The sequence below is a fragment of the Canis aureus genome, chromosome 25, assembly GCF_053574225.1.
Source record: "Canis aureus isolate CA01 chromosome 25, VMU_Caureus_v.1.0, whole genome shotgun sequence".
Lineage (NCBI taxonomy): Eukaryota > Metazoa > Chordata > Mammalia > Carnivora > Canidae > Canis > Canis aureus.
In genome coordinates this window covers 21,339,638-21,362,341 of record NC_135635.1, presented here as the reverse complement: position 1 = coordinate 21,362,341, position 22,704 = coordinate 21,339,638, and the positions used below count along the sequence as shown (strand labels likewise).

Sequence of the window (22,704 nt, the reverse complement as noted above, 5' to 3'; positions counted from 1 at the left end):
GCACATTTGAGGCACCCAACAATACAGATTTCTGGAGGCTAATGGATGAGGACTAATGGAGGCAAAAAGCACTGGAGACATAATGAAGGGTCTGGAACACCAAGGTAGTGCAGAGCCCCTGACTCTTTCTGGAAGACTCTTATGATCTTTGCAGACTATATTCCAAGAGTCCACTAGCATGTGAATTATATCCCACAGTGGCCCCTGGCATGCTGTGTCATTTATCCTTTGATCCCCGGTGCCCAGAAACATTAAATACTGTTCATAGTATGTGTGTTTGACTTAGTGAATAACCCCAACTAGCCTTTTTCATCTTAACTCTTCCCTAAGGGCCATGTCCTGGTGGTGCTGTTCACATCATATTATATGAGAATGATGCTTCTTGGACTTTTGAAAACAGCAGTTCTGCCTTCTTTCAAGCTCTGTCTCAGAGAGGTGTACTACTGGAGTTTTCTAGGCAAGAAATAATGAAACCCTGAATGAATGATAGCAATGGAAATGGAAAGGAGAAACAAGTGCCAGTATGATTTATTCTAGGGTGGTTTGGGAGATACATTCTAATACTCTTGATTAGTCAAAGTAAAATCTTACTTTATTTCTTTCTTCTTTTCCTTTAGAGTGGTTCAATAATAATCTGTTACACAAAATTGGAACTCTTATGTACCTCCGGTTAAGCACAAGCTATTATTGTAAACCTCATTCTTCTGTCAAAAATCCTTATTGACACCATTTTCCTGTTTTACAATCCAGTACTTCAATTAAAATCAAACCATCTTTAGCAGTATTTTAAGGAACCAGAGAAAGACAATAAAAAAGTCTGAAATTTACCATTTTTTACAAGCATACCAAAAACTCAGATTTATAAGCATTTTTCTTGAGTCCTATGTCATAGAAACATTTGCCAAAATCGCAGTGACCACTTTTATTTCTGTAATTTGCTTCCTAAACATATTTTAAATGATGAAGAGAACTAATGCAAAGCAAAAGTCATTTTGATTATAAAGCAAGCGTCTGATTCAAATGAAGTATTTTGAAGTTATGCCCCCTCTATTAATAGCCAAGATTCCATTGCATTTCTTTCTATAAGATTAAATTTAAAAATAAAACCTACCACTGCGATCTTTTTAGAATTAGATAGCATATACATAAATTAATAAATAAAATTCTTCCAATTTTAAACATATCAGATGATTAGTATTTACAGAATCAGACCAAAAGTTATTAAGGAACATGATACAAATTTTGTTTGATATCTAACATAAAAGGATAGGTAGCTAGCTAAAAAAAAAAAGAAATAAAAAAAAAACCCAGCTCACTAGATTTATATTTTATATTTAAGTGTATCACCTTGGGTATTAAACATGCTGCTAGCTATCTCTTAATGAGCACCTGAGCTGTCATTTTTAATAACAGAATGACAATTATTATCTATAAGTTATATTCCCTGAAAATCATTTGTGCAATACTTAAATTTATATAGGTAAGAATAGAAACTTACTATTCCACTTACAAAACAATAGCATTATTTTATATTACCTGGCACAATACTATAGAAAATGAAGTGGACACATATTTACAATAAAAGATCACATATGCCCAAACACATAGACCATTTCAATATGCAGAGAACGTTATAGAGAATTTTAATAATGAATCTCAGTTGTTCATTGTAGAAAAGGTCATTTGGTCTCTATGAGAAAAATATACATATTCAAGATAAAATATCATAAAACAAATGAGCCAAATACTTGAGCCATTCCAATCTTAGTTTTTTCTCAATTCAAAGCAGACATGAAAGATGAATACCATACAAACTGAAATTATCTAATTCATCTAAGTACACATGCCATCAATATGTAATACAAGCAATCATCTCATAGCCTATGTAATTCATTGGTTACAGTATACTAGAAACTCTACTTTATTTTCAAATACTAAAATTTAAAAAAAATACCTCTTCCACAAAGCTGTCTTTCTTCTCTAGCATTTCTCGTAAAGTCTGAAGAATTTTAATGCACAGCTTTTCTTCTTTCTCCATTAGTTTCTTTGTATGATTAATCAACCTTAAAGCAGAATATTAAATCTTAAATACAACAGTGCTTTGTCTTCAGGCTATATACTAACATCATATACTAGAGGGAAAAAAGTCAGGCTATTATTTGAAAATATGAAGTAAACATGATATTTTCAAAACTTTTAAAATTACACTTCAGCGCACAGACTTTTAATATAAAATATCCTTTGCTTTCCAGGCAGTATATCTCATTGTTTTAAAATTTATTCAAGTAGCATACTTTTAATGGGACACAATACACTAAAAGACAATGAGACACTAATTATCTTCAATCCCATCATATAAACTAAAACAAATTTACTAGTAGAGAAATATGAATATTTGCAGCATATTATATTGTATTATACTATATCATTTTCTATAGGCTATATTACCTTAATTACATAGGCTAAGTAGCGGTATACAACATTGCAACCTTAGATAATGGGCTGCTTTCCAGTTTCCATTAATAATAATGTGCTGGGCAGCCCTGGTGGCTCAGCGGTTTAGCGCCGCCTGCAGCCCAGGGTGTGATCCTGGAGACCCGGGATCGAGTCCCCACGTCAGGCTCCCTGCATGGAGCCTGCTTCTCCCTCTGCCTGTGTCTCTGCCTCTCTCTCTCTCTCCTCTCTATGTGTATTCTCATGAATAAATAAATAAAATCTTTAAAAAATAAAAAATAATAATAATGTGCTATTTTTCCCTACTAGGGCTTGGTAGAAACAAGCAGTTATGTGATTAAGGGCGAAAAACCCCAACAACAACAAAGTAATATCAAGACAGTCTATCCACATACTATTTTTACTATAATTTGGGCAAAAATTCTGATTATATAGTGGTACTCTTTGCACTGGTGTTTTGCCAGGAGAAAAGTGTGAGGATCGTAGCTATATACCATCCTAAAGAACTCAAAATTAAGTAAAATGTTTATAATCAGAATGCATAGCTTATCGTATATAACTCTGAAAAAGCTGATTCTCACAATGACCCTGTGAGACGTGTCTTCCTAGAAAACCAGAATGATGTCAAGCACAATGGAATGGTCCCATTTCAATGACATAATGGGATTACTATGGGACATAACACTGAGGAAAAGTAAGCTTTCACTAGATAATGACTAGTCAGTGCATATCAGGTGTCAAGGTGAAGTACTAGGACTTCCCATGGATTCTCTCAATTCATCCTCACAACAAGCCAATGCTACAGGTTCTACTATTGAGCTCATGAGAAAACAGAGGTCCAGAGAGATAAAGCAACTTGCCTGTAGATACACAATCATTAAGTGGTGGGATCTGGAAATAGACCTATGTCCATCTTACCACAAAGCCAAGGGTGTGAAGCACCATTCTGTGGTGACATGATCCATTTACTAATCTCTTAAGTCTCAGAGTTACTGTGAAGAGAGTCCCCACACAGACACCTCTTACATGATATGATAAGTATTACAACATAGGTAAAGGCAAATGCCATAATCTACTACATTCTGCTGTAGAAACTTTCTAGGGTTGATCAGAGGTTTCAGTGAAGAGATAACTTTTAATGATGAAGATTTCACCTGGCAGGGAGAGGTGGAGAGAGAAGGCATCCTTCCAAAGGGAACAATATGAACAAAGGGCAGAGGCAGAAAGCTGACCTTCCTGTCCAGGAAATGCTAAGTACTCTGATTGCCAGTTAACAAGCTGGCACATGAAGAATGAAAGAACAGAGTTATAAGAGATGCAATCTGGGTGCCTGGGTAGCTCCGTGGTTGAGTGTCTGCCTTTGGCTCACGTCATGATCCCGAGGTCCTAGGATCGAGTCCCACATCAGGATCCGTGCTGGGAGCCTGCTTCTCCCTCTGCCTATGTCTCTGTCTCTCTCTCTGCTTCTCTCATGATTGGATAAATAAAATCTTTAAAAAAGGGTGGGGGGGAGAGAGATGCAATCTGAAAAGGAGGAACTGGGAATATTACACTAAAGAGTCTGGAATTTGGTCTATTGAACACAGAGGACTTCTATTTTAAAGGACCCAAATGACCCTGCCTACATGTGAAAGATGACCCAGAAGAGTAAGAACAGGCAAGGGATGAACAGAACATGTGATGGAGTAATCATCCAGGAAGCCATATAGAAATAAAATAGCCAGGACTTGGCAAGTAATGACAAATCAGAAGCGGAAGAGGAGGAGGAAGGGAAGATGAAGACACTTGAAATTTATGGACAGGGTGAGTAAATAGATAGTGATACTTTTAAGTGATACCCACGTCATGCTGAAAGAGTAGCATACAGTGAAGGAACAGTGATTTCCTTTCAGACATGTGAACTCCGGGCAAGGTGTTCTATATCCACGTGGTCAGGTTCAGCCAGCAGAATAACTGTTATAGAGTTCTCCTTGCAAGGAAAACACCTGCTTTCCTGAAACTTTTGCTATTGGTCCTTTCTCTTGCATGATAGTCCTTTAAGGCATGAACATAGTTTTCATGAGCTTCATAAATTTCCTTTGATTTTCCCCCCTCAGGCTATTTTAATTTTCTTTTTTTTTTTATTTAAAAAAATTTTTTTTTATTTATTATTTATGATAGTCACAGAGAGAGAGAGAGAGTGGCAGAGACACAGGCAGAGGGAGAAGCAGGCTCCATGCACCGAGAGCCCGATGTGGGATTCGATCCTGGGTCTCCAGGATCGCGCCCTGGGCCAAAGGCAGGCGCCAAACCACTGCGCCACCCCGGGATCCCCTATTTTAATTTTCTTTAACTTTTCTTTAGATAAATACTTCATTCACTAACCATGTGAAAATATCAAGCATGATGGTGAATACTATTTGCTAGGGTATTATAAAAGGTATTCATCCCTTACATGATATCCCAGTTGAGTAAAATCTGTGGCCTTCTAATATGTTTTCTATGATCTAAGTAAAAAATAAGTTGCACAAAACAACTTACCATATAAATACATGTGTGTAGTGTATTAAACTAACACAAAAGTTACTGTATGAGATGTACTCTGATTTTTATGTTTATTTTATTTTTATTTCTCAATTCATTTTTTAAATTAATGGTTGTCTCTCCTCCCTAAATTAATCTTTAAACCCATAAATGAATCACATCCCACAGTTTGATAAACTCTGGGATTATCCTTCATAAGGGAGGAGTAAGTGCTAATTTGAATAGATTGTAACCAGATGCCTTACAGGTTAACACCCACATTGACTTATTCTCTCTTTATTCTCTTCTCTCTCAATTTATGTGACAAAGTAGATATGCGAATTTGGGATCTTTCCTGGGATCTATCCCTCACATTCTCCAGCAGACCCATCTGAGTCAACAAGTTCCAAAAATTAAATTCATTTCAGGAAGTCAGAGGCCCAATAAGGCCTCTGGACCTAAGCTCTATTCTCCAGCTAAGCTTTACCAGAGAGCTCTGCGCAGTAATACAAGGCCCCTTGCATAGCTATTAATAAAGTTGGATTCTCATTTTATTAGATATTCTTGCAAATAAAACCCTTGGTTCTTCACAGAGTTAAGGAAGGAGCAGGATAGGCACTAGAGCAGAAAACAGACATTCCTGAGCCGCTGGCCATACTACAATCATAATAGCACAAAAATCTCTTCTCTAACCACTAAAGTATGTGACATCTTTTTTTTTTCCCCATCTGAGTGTAATATCTGCAATAAGTTCCCACTATTATATTGCTCCATTTCTTCTCCTTTTAGTTACCTGGTATTGCAACAAATTTGCTTTTAGCACATGTTCAGCACAGACCAATATTTTCTTGGCATTTTGAGTTACTTTATATCTTTTCATAGACCTACATCTTTAACTAGACCAGTGTCATCCAATATAACTTTTTTTGCAATCATTGAAATGTTCTGTATCTGTGCTATCAAATTTGTTGATCACTAGCCACATTTGGCAATTAAGCACTTAAAATGTGGCAAACATAACTGAGGAACTGAAGATTTTATTTTTATTAATTTAAATTTTAATTTAAATAGCTACATGTAACTAGTAACAGCTGTATTGACAGCCTAATTCTTGACACTAGTCAGCAAACTTTTTTTCCCTAAAGGAGCCAAAGAGTAAACATTTTAGGTCTCGTGGGCTCCCCCAGTAACCTCCGTGACAACTAGGTGACACAGCTAATAGTAGCCACACACAATATATGAATGAAAATGTGTAGCTGTATTTCAATAAAACTTTATTTCCAAAAAATGATCAAAAGGTCCAATTTACCCTGAAGCCCAGGGTTTGCCAGCCCCTGTCCTAGACTATCAAGTCTCTGGGATATATCCATAGTATCATATTAATTTCCTGGAGTTGCAATTCTCATTTACTACACAGTTTTTAATTCACATTCTATGCATTGATATACATCCACAAGAGGTAAAGAGTATTTCTCAAAGGCCCTATTTTCATCCTGAATTACTAGTGAATAGTTCTACTTATTTTTTTTTTCTAATGGTTTCCATGATCATCAGTTTTGCAGATACTCTGGATCTCTTCACTAAAAATTCTTATTAGAAGACTGGCAAGTGTCCAAACACATTCTTCCTCATCCCCATAAGACATAGTGGGTCTAGAACTAAGCATCCACAATTCTGGTCATAATACAGAAACCCTGCCTATTCTTCAACATGATTCCTACTGTCGGTTCTCACCCCATTTCTTGTTTTCTCTCCCCAAATCCCAGCTTTAACTGGTAAAAGGAAGGAACACACTTCTTGTGTCCCCTAGTCCTTCCATTTTTGCCTCCCACATCAGAGTTGATTTGGGGGGGGGGGGGGTTGTTGCAGTATCCTCAGCCATGCAGGAATTAGCTGTGATGGATATGGTCAAAAGGGTTGGCAGCCTTCTCCAACTCTCCATCCAAGAAGACAAGTACCTCTGACTGGCCATCTTGAGCGAATCACTCAGAGTGCCCTCAACATTCAGATATATCTCTTTTTCTGGAGCTAATTACAGTTTCTCTCACAACTTGCAGCTCTTCCTTGAGAATTGCTCTTTTACCACTAAAATGGAAACATTCTGGGATAAACACATCAGTTATACTAGATCTGACAATACCACAAAAATGGTGAAAGAAGTAGATGAGAAGGCTGCAGATGAAGATGGTCAAAGTGGCATGGCAGAGGGCTGGGCGGAGATGCCACAGCGCTTCACCTGAAACATGCCTCAGCCTTCCTGCTGCTAAAATGAGGCTGAACTTTCAATCTCTCAGAGTGTTTGTGCAAGACCTCAATAAATGCTATTTCCCCTTCCTTCCTCTCTATTAATGAAAAGAAGTGACTTTAAACAGGAATCATTTTGAAGGTCACATCACATAGTGTGAGTGGAATTAGAAAGGAATAGAGATGAATTAGAATCAAAATATTATTTCATGTGCTATTCCATGCCCAATAACGACATTTTATTTTCAGTAAATTTTAGTAAAATATAACATGGTCCTCCCAAAATAAAATTTCAACTGAATCAAATTAAAAATTTTAGAAGTATATTTTAACATGGATGTTAGATCTTTCACATATTCTGTGGATTGTCATCATGTACCAGTAGAGTTAAAAAGCAGAAATGTGTTAAAGGCCATCTTGGTTTTGTAACTCTAGTAGAATCTCAGATTATACCCACTTACTTGGACATGAAAGCGCCACATCTTATTCTTGCATCACTCCCCTCAGGGAACAGTAGTTCTGGGCTGTACAACACATCAACCAACACTGAGAATTCAGCCTGCATCATCGGGCTGAACTGTTGCTCCAAGGAGGCCACTACATCCTAAGGAATAAAGCACAAGAGAACCCAAATGAAGACCCAAGGCAGATCTCACCATTTGAAGATTATGACAAGCCTAAGAATACTAACCAGATATAAGACATGGGAATTTCAGAGCTATACCCTCCCTTCCCATGGCATCAAGTGTCTGTGCCTTAGGTGTGTTAGCTGGTTTTCTGTATGGTACTGCTTGGGTCACCTTTTTCATTTATAAGATAAGAGACAGGTGGATAGGAATAATTATTTCTAAGAATATATATACAAGGTTGAAAAGTCAGTGAAGTCACTACTACAAGCCCTATAGAATCCAGGATTTTAATGGAGACATGATAGGTATTTAGCAAATTAGAATAAATTGGGGTATGCTTGAGGAACAGCTTTAAAAAAAGATCCCATATGTATTTCTGGTCATCTGGAATGAACCATATCTTCCAATGGGGAAATTCCTTGATATATTCTTTGAAGCAGTATTAGCACTTCACAAAGGTTCAATGACATTTAATACTATTTCAAATTATATCTTTTTGATAGACATTATTGGTCACCTACCCAATAGCCTTTCTTCATCCTTCTCCTTGCTGATAGGATCCCCATGTTGTTTCTCAATTAGGCAGCAACATCCTCTGGGAGAATGAGCCTCCTCAGCTTAGGGTCATGGTTGATTAGTTTAAGCCAGTCATGGTCATTCTAGTTTCCCTGCCAGTGATTAGTCTAGACATGATTATGTGGCACAGTCCTAGCTAACAGGACACAGGGTGATGCCAGCTGAGCAGGCAGTGGTGTGGGTTAGGGGAGGCAGGGGTGAACTCTTTTGAAACTACCTACGGCTCTAAGGACAGCTTAAGAATATGAACCCAAAATGTAAAGCAGCCCTCATCTGACTTTTGGAAACCAGCCTTAAGCTGAAGGCCAACAGACCAACAATGTTAGGGTCCTGATCTGTTGAGCTATTAACCAATGTGAAAAGAGCCCCAACTGCAGATTCCTTGCTATGTGCAATGATATGTTTTTTATTGTTTAAGCCACTTATAGTTAAAATTGTGTTAATTATAGCTGAAAGTATTCTCACTGACATGTTTCCAAAACGATCTGTGGGCAATGACAATTTACTGAGCATTCTTTAATGTAATGACTAAAGCATCCCTTTTTTGTTTTTAAAATAACTATGTTAAAAGACATAAAAAAACCTTCTCACATAAAGCAATATTTTATTCAGCCGTACCTGTGATATATTTTGATCAGCAGAAAACTGATTGCCAATCACTTATTGTTACTTTCAGGTAGAACATCATAGATCTCTCTTGATCTCTTATGGCTAGATTTCAGGAGTTAACTCTTGTTTACTCTTTCTTCCCTTTTTAACAAAAGTGATCATTTCTACTTCAACTATTCTAATAAGCTTTCTGAGAAATTTCTGATGACAGCTAAAAGAAACTACCGGGAAGGCAATAACACAAGTTGGAAACTAGATATTATATAATGTGGTGAGAGAATATGTTTATCAAATGTGGTCATATTTAATAAAATGCTGCTAAAATATGCCTATCTTTCAGTTTACCTCTCTTCATTTCATTTACTAAACAAATTGTGTTCAGGCTCCTATGGTGTGAATTCTGTCTTCAGTTTTTATTTTGATCATAGGCCAATTATGTAATCTCTCTAACTTGTTAGTTCTCCATGTGAAAAGTCAGGATAATGATCCTCACAATCACATGAGTTTGCTGTGAGGATTAAAGAGAAGTACACAGAATAGCCTCTAACACATACCGGCCACATATTATTCCTTATGAATGTAATCATTACTGTTGAGTACCAGTTAGTTGCAATCATCTCCCTATTAACAAATCCAGTGGTTACTTTGCTGTGCTCGTCTTACCCAACCACTGCTAAGGATTTTACACACCTGTTTCTGTGCTGTCAAAACCTTTTTGCTCTTGGCTTCTGTGACATCACACTTTCTCTATTTTCCACCTATGTCCTGACCATTTCTTCACCAACTCCCAGTAGTTCCTGATCCTTTCTTATGAGAAATCTCATCCAAGTCCATGGTTTTAATATCATTTATATGCTAGAACATTCCACATTTATATTTCCTGCATAGACATCTTTCCAAACCACTCTAGACTAAAAAATCCAACTGCCTGTTTGACATGCTCACGAGTATATCTAAATAGGCAACTCAAACTTAAAAATCCCACACACAGAATTCCTAAATATAATTCTCCTATTCTTCCCTATCTTAGAGATAATTCAATCATATCATATCTTTTTCTCCAATACCCCACAACTCATCCACCCATCTACCAAGTCCTGTTGGCCCTGCAACCAAATCTATCTAAAATTCATCTACTTCTCTTCATTCTTATCTCTACCTCCTTAAGCCAAGCTGCCATCATCTTTTGCCTGAATTAATACAAGAGAGTCACTGCTTCTATGTGTGGACCATATAATCCATACATCACTCAAAATCCAGTGACCTTTTAAAAAGTAAACCATGTCATTCTTATCCTCTACTGAAAATCTACAATGATTTGCCGTCTCACTTAGAATAAAATCCAAATGCCTTACCGTGCAAGTCTCTACATGGTTTGGCCCCTAATTTCATAATCCTTTCCTCCTTTGCTCACTAAACTTCTACCCCAGTGGGCTTCTTTTGGCTCCTCAAATCCACTGACTTCATTCCTGCCTAAGTACCTTTGCATTTATTATTCCCTCCCAATAAAAATCTGTTCTCAAATCTTTGAACAGATTATTCCTCTTCCTCATTTAGTTCTCAGCTCAAATGTCACCTCAACAGAGAAGAATTCCTTACTATAAGATTCTTCTCCCAGTATTTCTTCACCATGTTGTTACTGTGCTTTATTTTATTCATAGCAATTTTAATAATCTAACATTATTCATTCATCTATAATGGGTGAGAATGTGTGCCCCATGGGAACACAGAGATCACGGCTCCATCTCTAGCACACAGTGACTGATACTGAGTTTTAACCAAATACGTATTTACTGAATGAATGCCAATGAGTGTACCAAAGGATGTGTACCAAGGCATCCCCTTTCTATACTGGCTAACACTCCTATCCATCTCTCCTCTGAAATGTTCTATTTTTTTTGCTCTCATAAACTTGACTCCTCTTCTTTCTGACTCTGCCTTTTGTCTCTCTAATTTAGCCATTCTGTCACTCCTGACCTCTTACAAGATGTTCTTTGTTTTTCTTACACTATATTCTTCCTTTTAGTGACACCATCTGCTGTCCCTGCTCCAACGAATATCTCCAAATATAGACTTAACTTTCAATAAATTTAATAGCCTGTTAATGTGATTCAGCATATTATGAATGACCATGGCCAACTTCCTTCTACTGTATTCTCTCCTTCTCTCCCACAATAAAACATCTTAATAATAGCACCTAGTGTCCAATCATCAGTTTCTCTTAAACACCTCTCATTCCCTCTCGTATCTCCACCCAAGGCAGGTCTGTTGTAACCTGTTTCTTCAATTCATTGATACTGCCACCTGGCTGAGACATTTAGTGATTCTTTTTTTTTTTCCTTTTTCCTTTTTCCTTTTTTTTTTTTTTAAGGGAGAGAGAAAAGGTGGGGAGGTGAGAGGGAGAAAGCGACAGAGAATCTTAAGCAGGTTCCACATTCAATGCAGAGCCCAATATGGGGCTCAATCTTACGACCCTGAGATCATGACCTGAGCCGAAATCAGGAGTGAGGTGCTTAACTGACTGAGCCACTGAGGCACCCCAGATACTTAGTGATTCTTAACTACTCTTCCCTCTTCTAGTCTCTTCCTGATAATTCTTTCCTGCACACCAATAACTGTTTAATAATTTATAATGACATTTTCATCCAAATTTTTAATGACCTATAGCCTTCAAGTTTTTCACACTGAGTCTATCTTGTTTTTTTAATCACATATAACACTAAGCTATTAAAATTCTGAACCTCCACCAATTTTTCTACATGTGACCTCTTGCAATATTTATTCCAGTTCATGTCTTGACTATTCTCCAACCCAAACAATTTCCTCAAACCATACCCTAATTTACTCCATGTAATTGTCTACAATTACGTGGGTGGGAAGATTTCTCTGATGGGTTGAATTGTGTCTCCATAACAAAACTCATATGTTGAAGTACTTCAGAATGGGACTATAATTGTAGATAGGGCCTTTAAAGAGGCAATTAAGGTAAAATGAATTCATATGGGCAGCTCTAATCCATTATGACTGGTGTCCCTATAAGAAGAAGGAATAACAATACAGACATGTATGTGCACAGAGGAAGGACCATATGAGGACACAGTGACCAAGCAGCCAACTGCAAGCCAAGGAAAGGGAATTCACAAGAAAACAAACCTGCTACCACGTTGATCTTGGGCTTCTAACTCCAGAACTGTGATAAAATAAATTTCTATTGGTTAAACCACCCTGTCTATGGTATTGTGACGGCAGCCTGAGCAGATGAATACAATGTCTCTCTTTACTCCATGGTCCAGAATCCAGGCCAAACACAGGATTGGGATACTGTGCAAATAATGTGAGACTAAAGGTGCTTACACCACTTTCACCAAAAGACTCGAAGAGAATACTAAGAGATAAACCGAAGCAAGTTATGAATATTTAATTTATTACATGAGAATTTATGGTAACTTGTTTTTCCATTTTTATTATTATTATCATTTTGATATTAAAACCCATCACAAACAAATAAATAAATCCCATTACTATGCTATCAAACATATTAAATAATATATCATTATTTTTACACAGAACCAAAAATAACAAATTTTACACGGAAGCCATGCTTTTAAAAAGGGTAATATTGGTAGGGAATTGTAAAGTAAAGCCTAGTCCCCAAATAGAACTTGATATTTTTAACCATATTCTACTTGCATTACTACATATATTAAAAATTATAACTTAGAAAATAGTAAGCCATCGCATGCTCTTATTGTACCTGTAACTTTTCAATAATATTTCTGTAATCCCAAGCAGGCCCTCCAAGAGCTTCCTTAAAGCGTGGTCCAGAGCGAGCTGATAGTCTCCAACCCATGGCTGCTCTCTGCACCATATTGGAATGGCTCTTCAGGAAAAGAGTATTAACTTGACTGTCCAAATCCACTGGAATGGCAATCCCACGATTCTTTGCTAAAAAAAAAAAAGAAAGAATTAAAATATTTTTCTCTTAATTTGACTACAGCTTCTTACACATTACTGAAATAATTTTATAAACATAGAACAAATAGAAAAAATATAAGTTCTGTGATATAATTAACAGTATGATGACTATACTTAAAACTGTATCATGTATTTGAAATTGTCTAAGAGAATAAATATTAAAAGTTCTCATCACAAGAAAAAATTCTAACTATGTGAGGTGATGGACATTAATTAAATTTATTGTGGCAATCATTTTGCTACATATGAATATATTAAGTTATTATGTTGTGCACCCTAAATGAATATGATCTTATATGTCAATTATATCTCAATAAAACTAGAAAAAAAGGGGAAAAATCAAATCTTTAAGCTCTGTCATTAAATCATTTTCTGTAACTACAAAAGCCTTTAGTTTGAAAACATTTCAATTCTTATGGCCAATTATTAAAGTGAGCTCATTAAACATTCAAGACCTTATTTGATTTCTTGATGATTAATGTTTGAAATGCACTTCACACAGCATCAATATAGAAAAACAGTGTAAAACAACCATGCAAACGTGTACTTTCCCAGCTGCCAAGGAAAATAAGAATGCAGACAGAAAACACATGATAAAATCCTGCCAGTCTGTTCATTAGTATAATTGATGTGCATGCATGTATGCACACACATGTGTGCACACACAAAATCTCAGGTAGTAAAACAGCTATAAAATAGACATTTCAGTGAATCTGGGGAAGAAGGACTCCTATGAACAATGTGTGCCCTCTTCAATTGCAGATTTTTTATATTCCTTAAGGTTTTATTTCATCAGACTTCTATCACAGTACTGGAAAAATGAGAATGCCTCCCATAAGAAAAACAGAAATGTTAAAGCATTTTTGTAAGCAGAATGAAGATAGGATGAGTCCATCAGAGAAGGACGAGGATCATACACTGCTCTACAAGAGATAAGAATGATAACAGGTCTTCCTCAGAACAGAGTCAACCAACACCAAGAGTGATAATAGGGGAGTTATCTGGGCAACTCTTTAAAGACCAGCATGTACATCACTGGGGAAGTTAAGGTCCTCCTCCCTCTGACTAGCATAAACAGAGCAGTTAGCAACAGCAGTTTTTACCTAGAGGATAAAGTTAGGAAACTACAGAAACGTCCTCTCATGAAAATGAAATTCCTGCCTGGAGATAATGCCAAATGAAGGTGTCAGGACTTGACAGAGAAGCTTGAAGTAACTCCAAAGATCTTCATCAAATAAGGAGTAGAATAAGGGAGAGAGAAGAGGCAGCTCCAGTGAAAAGAGAAAATGTACAAGACTCTAACTCCTGAGCAAAGCTCTCCTATTTTAACCCTTGTTAGTATTCTCAGCTGTTTTTCTGCTTCACACAGGTACACACACACACACACCCCAAAGGAAAGCCTGCATATCATTTCTCAGCCCCTTACCCAAAACTCTGGGCCAGATGTGTCATTTATACAAGAATGCTAGCAGAGAAACAGAACCTCAAAACTGCAGTGGATCCCATACAGTCAGTACAAGCCTTTATAACCAAGATCACACCACCAAGAATCATAGAGAAAACTAAGAGCATTAAGAATAACTGGTCCAGTGAAAACAGAAATGATTCAGGAAAGAACAAAAAATATTTAAATAATTCTGATTACTGTCTTCAGAAAATGTGGGTATATACTACTAGAAAATCAGCAATAGAAATCTTGGAAATTAAAATATAATTGCACAAATAAACATTTCAAAATGGCTGAAAAAGAAAAGGATAAGAATAAAGACCAAGTTGATAATCTGGGAAAGTCAAAGAATCTTCTAGAACATAAAGCATAAAAGATCAAAAGGGATAATAAAACAGAGAATATGAAATAGAAAGAGTCATTCAGAAAGTCACATATCTAAAATATATAAGTTTCAGGAAGAAATATCAGAGACAATAGAAGGGAAGAAATTATTAAGAAAATAATAAATGACAATTGCTTGATCTGAAGAAAGATGCAGGTCTTCAAACTGAAAAGGCCCACTGTGTGTTTGTCAGGATTAAATAAGTATATTGACCATATTCTGGTAAAAACTGACACTGCTATCATGGGTTGATTGTGCTACCCAAATATATATGTTCAAGTCTAAATCATAGGTGCCTGTGAATGTGACCTTATTTGGAAATAGGGTCTTAGTAAATGTATTCATGTTAAGACAAGGTCATACTAAATTAGGGTGGGCCCTCATCCAATTCAACTGGTGTTCTTATAAGAAAGAGGTAACAGAAACAGACACACAGGGAGAAGAATGCCATGTGAAGATCAAAGGAGAGATAGGATTTATGTAGCTTCAAGGCAAGGAATGCCAAGGACTGGCAGCAAACAATGGAATTGAAGAAAAAGGCATGAGGTCTCAGTATGTCGCCACTGACACCTCGATTTCAGACTTCTAGCCTCCAAAATTGTGAAATTTCTATTATTGTAAGCCACCTACTTCTGGAAATCTGTTATGGTTGCCCGACAAAACTAATTTAAATGCCAACAGCCAAGAAAAAATGCAGGAACTTCCAGAGAAAAAAGAGGATTTCTATAGAAAAGAGATTGGCAACACCAAACTTCTCACCATCAGTATTGTATGCTAGAAACAACAGAATAATATTTTTAAAAGCTAATGGCAACAAATTTTGAAACTAGGAGTTTATATCCATCTAAATTGAAAATCAAAAGTGATATCTGAATTAAAAACATGTCAGAACATGTGAGTCTCAGAATTTTTTCTCTAAACCCACCATGAAAATCACTCAACAAAAGGGAGAAAGGAATCCAAGAAAATGTCAAAGTGAATACAAGAAATCATGGCAACTGAGTATGAACCTGAAGAAGAAAACGCAAGACACAAGTGAAGGAAGATCCATTAGATACTAATGGTTAGGAAATTTTCTCCCAGTTGGTAAAGTCTCAATATCATCACACAACATCTTTGTCTCTAATTGCTATAGAGTGAAGAAAACATTTATGTATCAGAGTATTGTAAGCTCTGATCACTGATTTTTAAATTGTATCATCCTATAAAAGATTTCATTGTATTTCCAAATAGAATACAAATTTCAGAAATCATAACAACATAAAACCAATCATCTAAGCAGTAATTAGAACACAGAGTGGGAGAGAAGAGGTCAAAATGAAGGCAATGTTATATTCCTTATCTTTCAGCATGGAGATATAGATATTATTTACAGCTATTAAATCAAGAGACAGAGATATAAGGATATGATATAGAAATCATGATAGTCTCTGGAAGACTTTTTTAATGAATGAAACGAAAAGAAAGAGAGAATGGTCTTGCTTCATATAATAAAAGGAAAACAACAGTAGGCAGTACAAGTTCTACTGGTGAAAATTCTCTGAAGTTGAAAGATACTTTAAAACTTCTTTGAAAACAGGTAATTTTAGCTACCAACACAAGAAGGTACCAATTTAAATAAGAGCTCTAGCTGAAATTTAAGGAAATAATAAATTTTGCTCTAAGGTAACCCTAAAGAATCAACTGCACCACCGACCAGATTTCCCTAGTGAATGGTTTCCCATAGTCATTGTAAATGTCCCTTTTCCAAAGCATACGTTGTCTCCATTTATGTCCATTACACACAGCAGAGCAACGGCACTCCTGTTCCATCTGAAGGACAGACGGCCTGAGCACTGCCAAGATGCACATATTTTTATAAATACTCAATCCTGCACCACGATCAAATCCTGGCGAGACTTTCCTCCCTTTCTGGCTGCTTCACACATAGGCTGGGCTTGCTCTGAACATTCGAAAGTTAAACAGAAGACAATGCTGTTATATGTTATTTTCTAAGCAAAGAAAAAACAAAAACTTATAAACTTCAATGTTCGTCAAAATATATTATAATGAAGTTTACACCAACATTTCAAATATAGAGGAGGGAATTGGGATTTATCTCCCCTTTAGGAATCAGGTACATGAGATACAACTGACCATCAAGCAAGCGTTGTTGCTATCAATAGAACTTACGCAAAGTACTCAATGAATATTTTTCTAATGACACCAGTGGAGAGGCAGTCCAATGGCAGCACCTCTGCTGTTCTCAGCAGTGCAAGCTTCTAATTAGTGATCTCAGGAGAAACACACCCACCCCCGATGTTGTTGCCACTACTCCACTATGGCCAACAGCACGGACAGACGAGGCTCAGGAGAATTAGCTATCCCAAACTTTGTCGAAAGGGTTTTTCATTTGTTTGTTTGCTTTCCCCAAATTGTACTACATTAATTGGGTATTTTCTAGTCTCCTGTCCTAGTCCTAGCACAAATTGTGCATTACAATTGAACTGAATAAAAGAAAAGCTCTTTACTTTCTCCTGCCTAAGGTAAGCTCTAGCCAAGAGCTAAATCACAATTTCTAAGTAATAAAAGAAAATTAACTATGCAATTGGGGAAAAGAGAATTTGAGTTAAAATAAGTAAGCTATGGAAAAAACGATGAAAAATTTTCAAGAAATTATAAAAATATTAATCCCTTTAAAAGTATGGCTTGAAATATATTCTCTGCACTGTCAAAATATTATAAATATTAATTCAAAAGCAAAACTGACAATGCTAATTAGCTTTCCATATATTATTTAAAAATTAAAGCAGAAAAGAAAATTGTGACTAGGAAAAGAACTAATTCATGATGTCACTTATAAAACAATAACTAGAATATTTTTCAAATGCAAACAAAAATATAATTCAAACTTAGCTTGCTTTTATTAAATTAGGAAAATTCTGGTACAAATAGTACAGTATATTGAAATGTGAACTAGAATGTATTTTGGGAATTACTGGCTATTCCCTGTCCCCCCTCTCTCATTAAGAAAGAACTAATGAATTTACTACAGCAGTCATTCTTCTGGCCTGTAACATTAACTTCAACTGTGTGCTTTAATGGAAAGAGTCCCGTTAAAGTTTAAAATGTAAAAAAGAAATGTTCTTATTTCTCTTCTAAATTAGAATGCAATTGGGATACTATCTTGCTAAGGATGTTTTGTCACAGAGTAAGTATATGGAGTTCTTCTAGAAACTAATAGTAGAAAGGATGGGCTGTTATTAATGCATTTATCTTTTGTGGAGCTCTGCCTAGAGATAGCTAGTTCTCTAAAATGAGCTATCTTTATTCACAGGTATTTTGATGATTCGGCTAAGCTACTAATTAGGCTTATAAATCCTGAAGATTCTCTGGATATGACTAGTCTTTGTAGTGATTTTCAGATGTAATCGAAATCTATTTCTAATTATTATTCATTAAATATTGCACATTATGTGAAATTTTTTAATTAGACAAAATCACTGATGGTATCTGCCAGAACAAAATCTCTGAGAAGACACATATTGCAGTGATAGGTGCCATGGAAAAAAATGCTTAGATAGATAAACTGACAGGTAGGGGGAAGGGCAACAGCAAGTATCAGCAGTAATTAGAACACCTGCTTGGTTGTCAAGCCCTACGGGACAGGCCCACAGGAACCAGAACAGTTGGTGCACAAGGAAGGTGTAGTGGAGTGGGCAGTGGTGTCTTTTTCTGTACCATGTCACGATATACGAAATAAGTCTCTACCGAAGCACTAGTGTTGTTAAATGCAAAGAACATTAAAGATATGAAATGCATCTTTCCTGTTTGGCACTCAAAGTATACTCACTTAATCCCCAAATTGAATAAAGACTATAATTTTATGGGTTATGCAATAACTAGTATTGGCACACCTGAACAGTCATCTGGAAAAAATAAAGCTGATTCCATACCTTCTACCTTATAACTAAATATATTCCAGATAGCTCAAAATTGTACACAGCCCCACCAAATACACAAACAAACTAAAACCATGAAAATTCTCAATGGGAATTTAAAAAACATCTCAGACTGATCAAGGCCATCATGAAGATGAAAGAAAATCTGTAAACCTAATAGAAAATAAATTTTTGTACACCCAAAAAATAAAATAAAAATCCAAATGACAAATGAAAAAAGCTTTTTTAAATTGTTACTTATGGGCAAAGAGCATATTTCCTTAATAAAGAAGGGGTTATAATGATTAAGAAACTGTTAAGAAAAAAAAAAAAAACTTTAGAAAAAGTAAGCAAAGTATAAGAAGTGACAAGCCACAGAAAAGGAAATACCACTGACTCAATAATATGGATAGATTTTTTTCTCCACTAATTAAAAGAGAAACATATATGACAATACTTTTATTTATAATGATATTTTCTATGACTATATTTATAAGGATATTATCGATAACGATATGATTGGCAAAGATCTAAGAATTTGATAATGACATGTTATCAAGGGGGAAAATGCTCTCCTACATCACTGGTGACATGTAAATTAAATTATCTCTACACAGGGCAGTGCCTGTCAAAATTTAAATACCCAGAAATTCTACTCATAGGTATTTACCTTATTCTCCCTCATATATGAAATGATTAGATACAACATAAATATCTAGCCAATAGGGTTAAATAATTTAGAATATAGGCACAATAAGATACTATGCAGTCAATGATAAGAGTAGGATATTGACTCATTTATTTGTATTCATCCATTTATTTTATTCATGCAATAAGTATTTATTGAGTATCTACTGAGCTTTAGGCACTACCTCAGGCTCTAATACTATAACAGATAAGGTATTTAGTGTTGCTTAGTTAAGACACTTATTCTGCTCTGTGATTTCTGTACCTGTTATATTTACTCCCAATGTACTAGAAATTTATTGAGGGCAGGAAATACAGTTTGAGATTTTATTTGCCAAACAATTAAAATAGTATGTTTCAGAAAACAAGGATCATTATAAATCAAATGAATCAATGAATACATGAAAAATATTATAGGATTTTGTCCTATCTTGTAGCTTATTCAGATTTAACTTTTAAAAAGGAATAATGTTTTTAAAAACTAGAGTTACAGGGGTGCTTTATTTCAAACTCACCATACAATCAACTGTAACACCCTAGGTAGATTAAAAATAGATTTGGTTGTTTAATAGACACTGAATTTCTCTCCTCAAAGGGTTACTATTTTCTACATGTTCAAATTTTTTGGGAACAATTGGCTTGAAGATTGATGTTCATTATTCAAACCATTTGTAGAAGATATTTTACAGAATTTCCATTTGGAAAAAAGATTCTGTTGCCAACAAAGTACCCAACATTAATCCCCCCAAATCATTTGAAGATTATGAAACACATGGAGCAAAATTCTTTTTTAAGTGAAATAATATGGGAGTAATTTTTGGATTCTTTTTCTCAAATTACTTCTAACATGTGTTATTGTGTTTTATATACAAGAGTAAACTGAGGAACAGGAACTGACCAAGAGCATTGAAGACATGGCCTTAATGGCCCTAACATTTCTCAAATCTCAGTGAACACCATGGCGTGCATCTATTCCAGAGGTCCCCATCCTGACTTGTTCCCAAACCAGCCTTACTTTACGTTATTGAGGGTAGAGAATGATAGACATGTGTATGCCTTACATTCCAGTTAGGCACCCTTGCAGCTGATGACATTGCCTGGGAATTCACATTTATTATCACTTAAGACCCTGTATCTTCCTACCAATTTCAAATTTGACATAAATTGGAAGAAAGTGTAGCAATGGAGGTTAATGATTGGTAATTTCTGCAGATACAATCTTCAAAAGCATCTCAGCTTTTAGAAGCTTAGGAAGTTTGTTTGGATAAACCGAACATGATACACATGGTACATTCACAATTGATCACAGCTTCCATTTTATTTTTTTTAAAGTTCTATAGATTTTTAGGGCTTCTTTCTTTTTAAGATTTTATTTATTTATTCATGAGAGACAGAGAGAGAGAGGCAGAGACACAGGCAGAGGGAGAAGCAGGCTCCATACTGGGAGCCTGATGTGGGACTCGATCCTGGGTCTGCAGGATCAGGCCCTGGACTGAAGGCGACGCTAAACCGCTAAGCCACTCGGGCTGCCCCAGCTTCCATTTTAAATGCTTATGAAGTTTTATCAGAAAAACTGAACGTGACATAATAAATGCACAACTGATCATGGCCTCAATACATCTGATAGTAGCTGATAAAAGTTTCTGGAGTATTCATTAAGGAAAAAAAAGACAACTGATAGGAAGTGCTCTTTTTCTATGAGGACTTCCTCTCAAACACCTACTAACTTAATTCACTATCTCCTTACCTTCTTTTTAAGTTTTCTGAAAATTGTATGCATTCATTTCATATACACCTTAAATCAAGATGGTAATCTTGATCTGTATTCTGTATCTTAAAGGCATAAAACAGGAAAGGCTTGTTTAAACTGATTTGTGATAGTAGAACATCACAAATGTCTGTTAGCCTATCCATTTAGAAGATCCCAGCTCTGTCCCCACCCGACTGTGTGACCTTAGACAAGCTGCCTAACCTTGCTGAACTCACATCTTCACTGTAAAATGGGGTAAAAAGTATGTCCACATCATAAAGTTTACCGCACTGTCTGACACTCAATAAACACTCACTGCTCTCAGCAATGTAAGCACTGACTAAAGAAGTGCTCTTGCCTTTTACTGCCTTTTATATCTAATGTACAAATAACAATGAGAATTAAGAATTTTTGATGATAGATGAGTTGAGCTTATGTACTTGAGAGCACTTTACAAATTGTGAAGTGTTTTATAAATGTTAACTCAACAGAAGGTCCCTGATTTAGAGTGGTTTGACTTCACAATTTTTAGACTTTACAGTGGTGCAAAAGTGATACACATTCAGTAGAAAATTGTACTTTTGAGTTTTGACTTTTGATCTTTTCCCAGGCTAGTGATATGCAGTAGAATCCTCTCTCATGATGCTGGACAGTGGCAGCCACAGTTCCACGGACTAGTCACATAATCATGAGGATTTTGCATCCATACAATCATTCTGTTTTTTACTTTTGGTACAATATTCAATAAATTACATGAGATATTTGACACTTTATTAAGGAATAAAAGCTTTGTGTTAGATTATCTTGCCTAACCGTAGGCTAATGTAAATGACCCAAGAACATTTAAGGCAGGCTAGGCTATGCTATTTTGTTCAGTAGGTTAGATGTATTAAATGTATTTTAGACCTTAGGATATTTTCAAGTTAGGAGGGGTTTGTAGGGATGTAACCCATCATAAGTTGAGGAAGATCTATAATAGATATTTGCATTTATAGGAATGTGTTTACCAATTTATAAATGCCCTGAACATTTCCTTTATAAAAACAGTATTCTCGGGCAGCCCCCGTGGCACAGTGGTTTAGCGCCGCCTGCAGCTCAGGGCATGATCCTGGAGACCCTGGATCGAGTCCCACGTCAGGCTCTCTCTATGATGCCTGCTTCTCCCTCTGCCTGTGTCTCTGCCTCTCTCTCTCTCTCTGTCTCTATGAATAAATAAATAAAATCTTTAAAAAAATTACTAAAAAAAAAAAAACAGTATTCTCCTGACTTTTGCTTAAGTATGTATCCTCTTTGTTTTCTCCAATATTATAAATTCTAACATATTTGAATTGTGTTAAATGGTAGAGCCTCTTTGTATTCTTAGTCACTGAAACACAAAAATGATTTTCGCACTGGAGTTGTAAAATTCAGATAAATTCCTACTCAGCGAACCAAACTGCCAAGTTCTACTTTATATGTTAGGGCTTCCTAAGGTACGACTTCTGGGGTAATGCAGTACAACAGAAACTTCACACTCAGAAAAATCT

The 22,704-nt window shown here is 35.9% G+C and overlaps 1 protein-coding gene across 4 annotated transcripts in view; it reads right to left on the bottom strand.

Annotated features, from left to right (window-relative positions):
- Positions 1-22,704, bottom strand: part of ITPR2 (inositol 1,4,5-trisphosphate receptor type 2) — a 472,511-nt gene that overhangs the window by 213,426 nt on the left and 236,381 nt on the right. For all 4 annotated transcript variants that reach the window (XM_077870671.1, XM_077870669.1, XM_077870668.1 and 1 more), the window contains 3 exons: positions 12,769-12,959; positions 7,662-7,804; positions 1,955-2,063 (listed from right to left, as the gene is read on the bottom strand). In XM_077870671.1, coding sequence (XP_077726797.1) covers positions 1,955-2,063; positions 7,662-7,804; positions 12,769-12,959 — 443 coding nt within the window. The remainder of the gene's footprint in view (positions 1-1,954; positions 2,064-7,661; positions 7,805-12,768; positions 12,960-22,704) is intronic.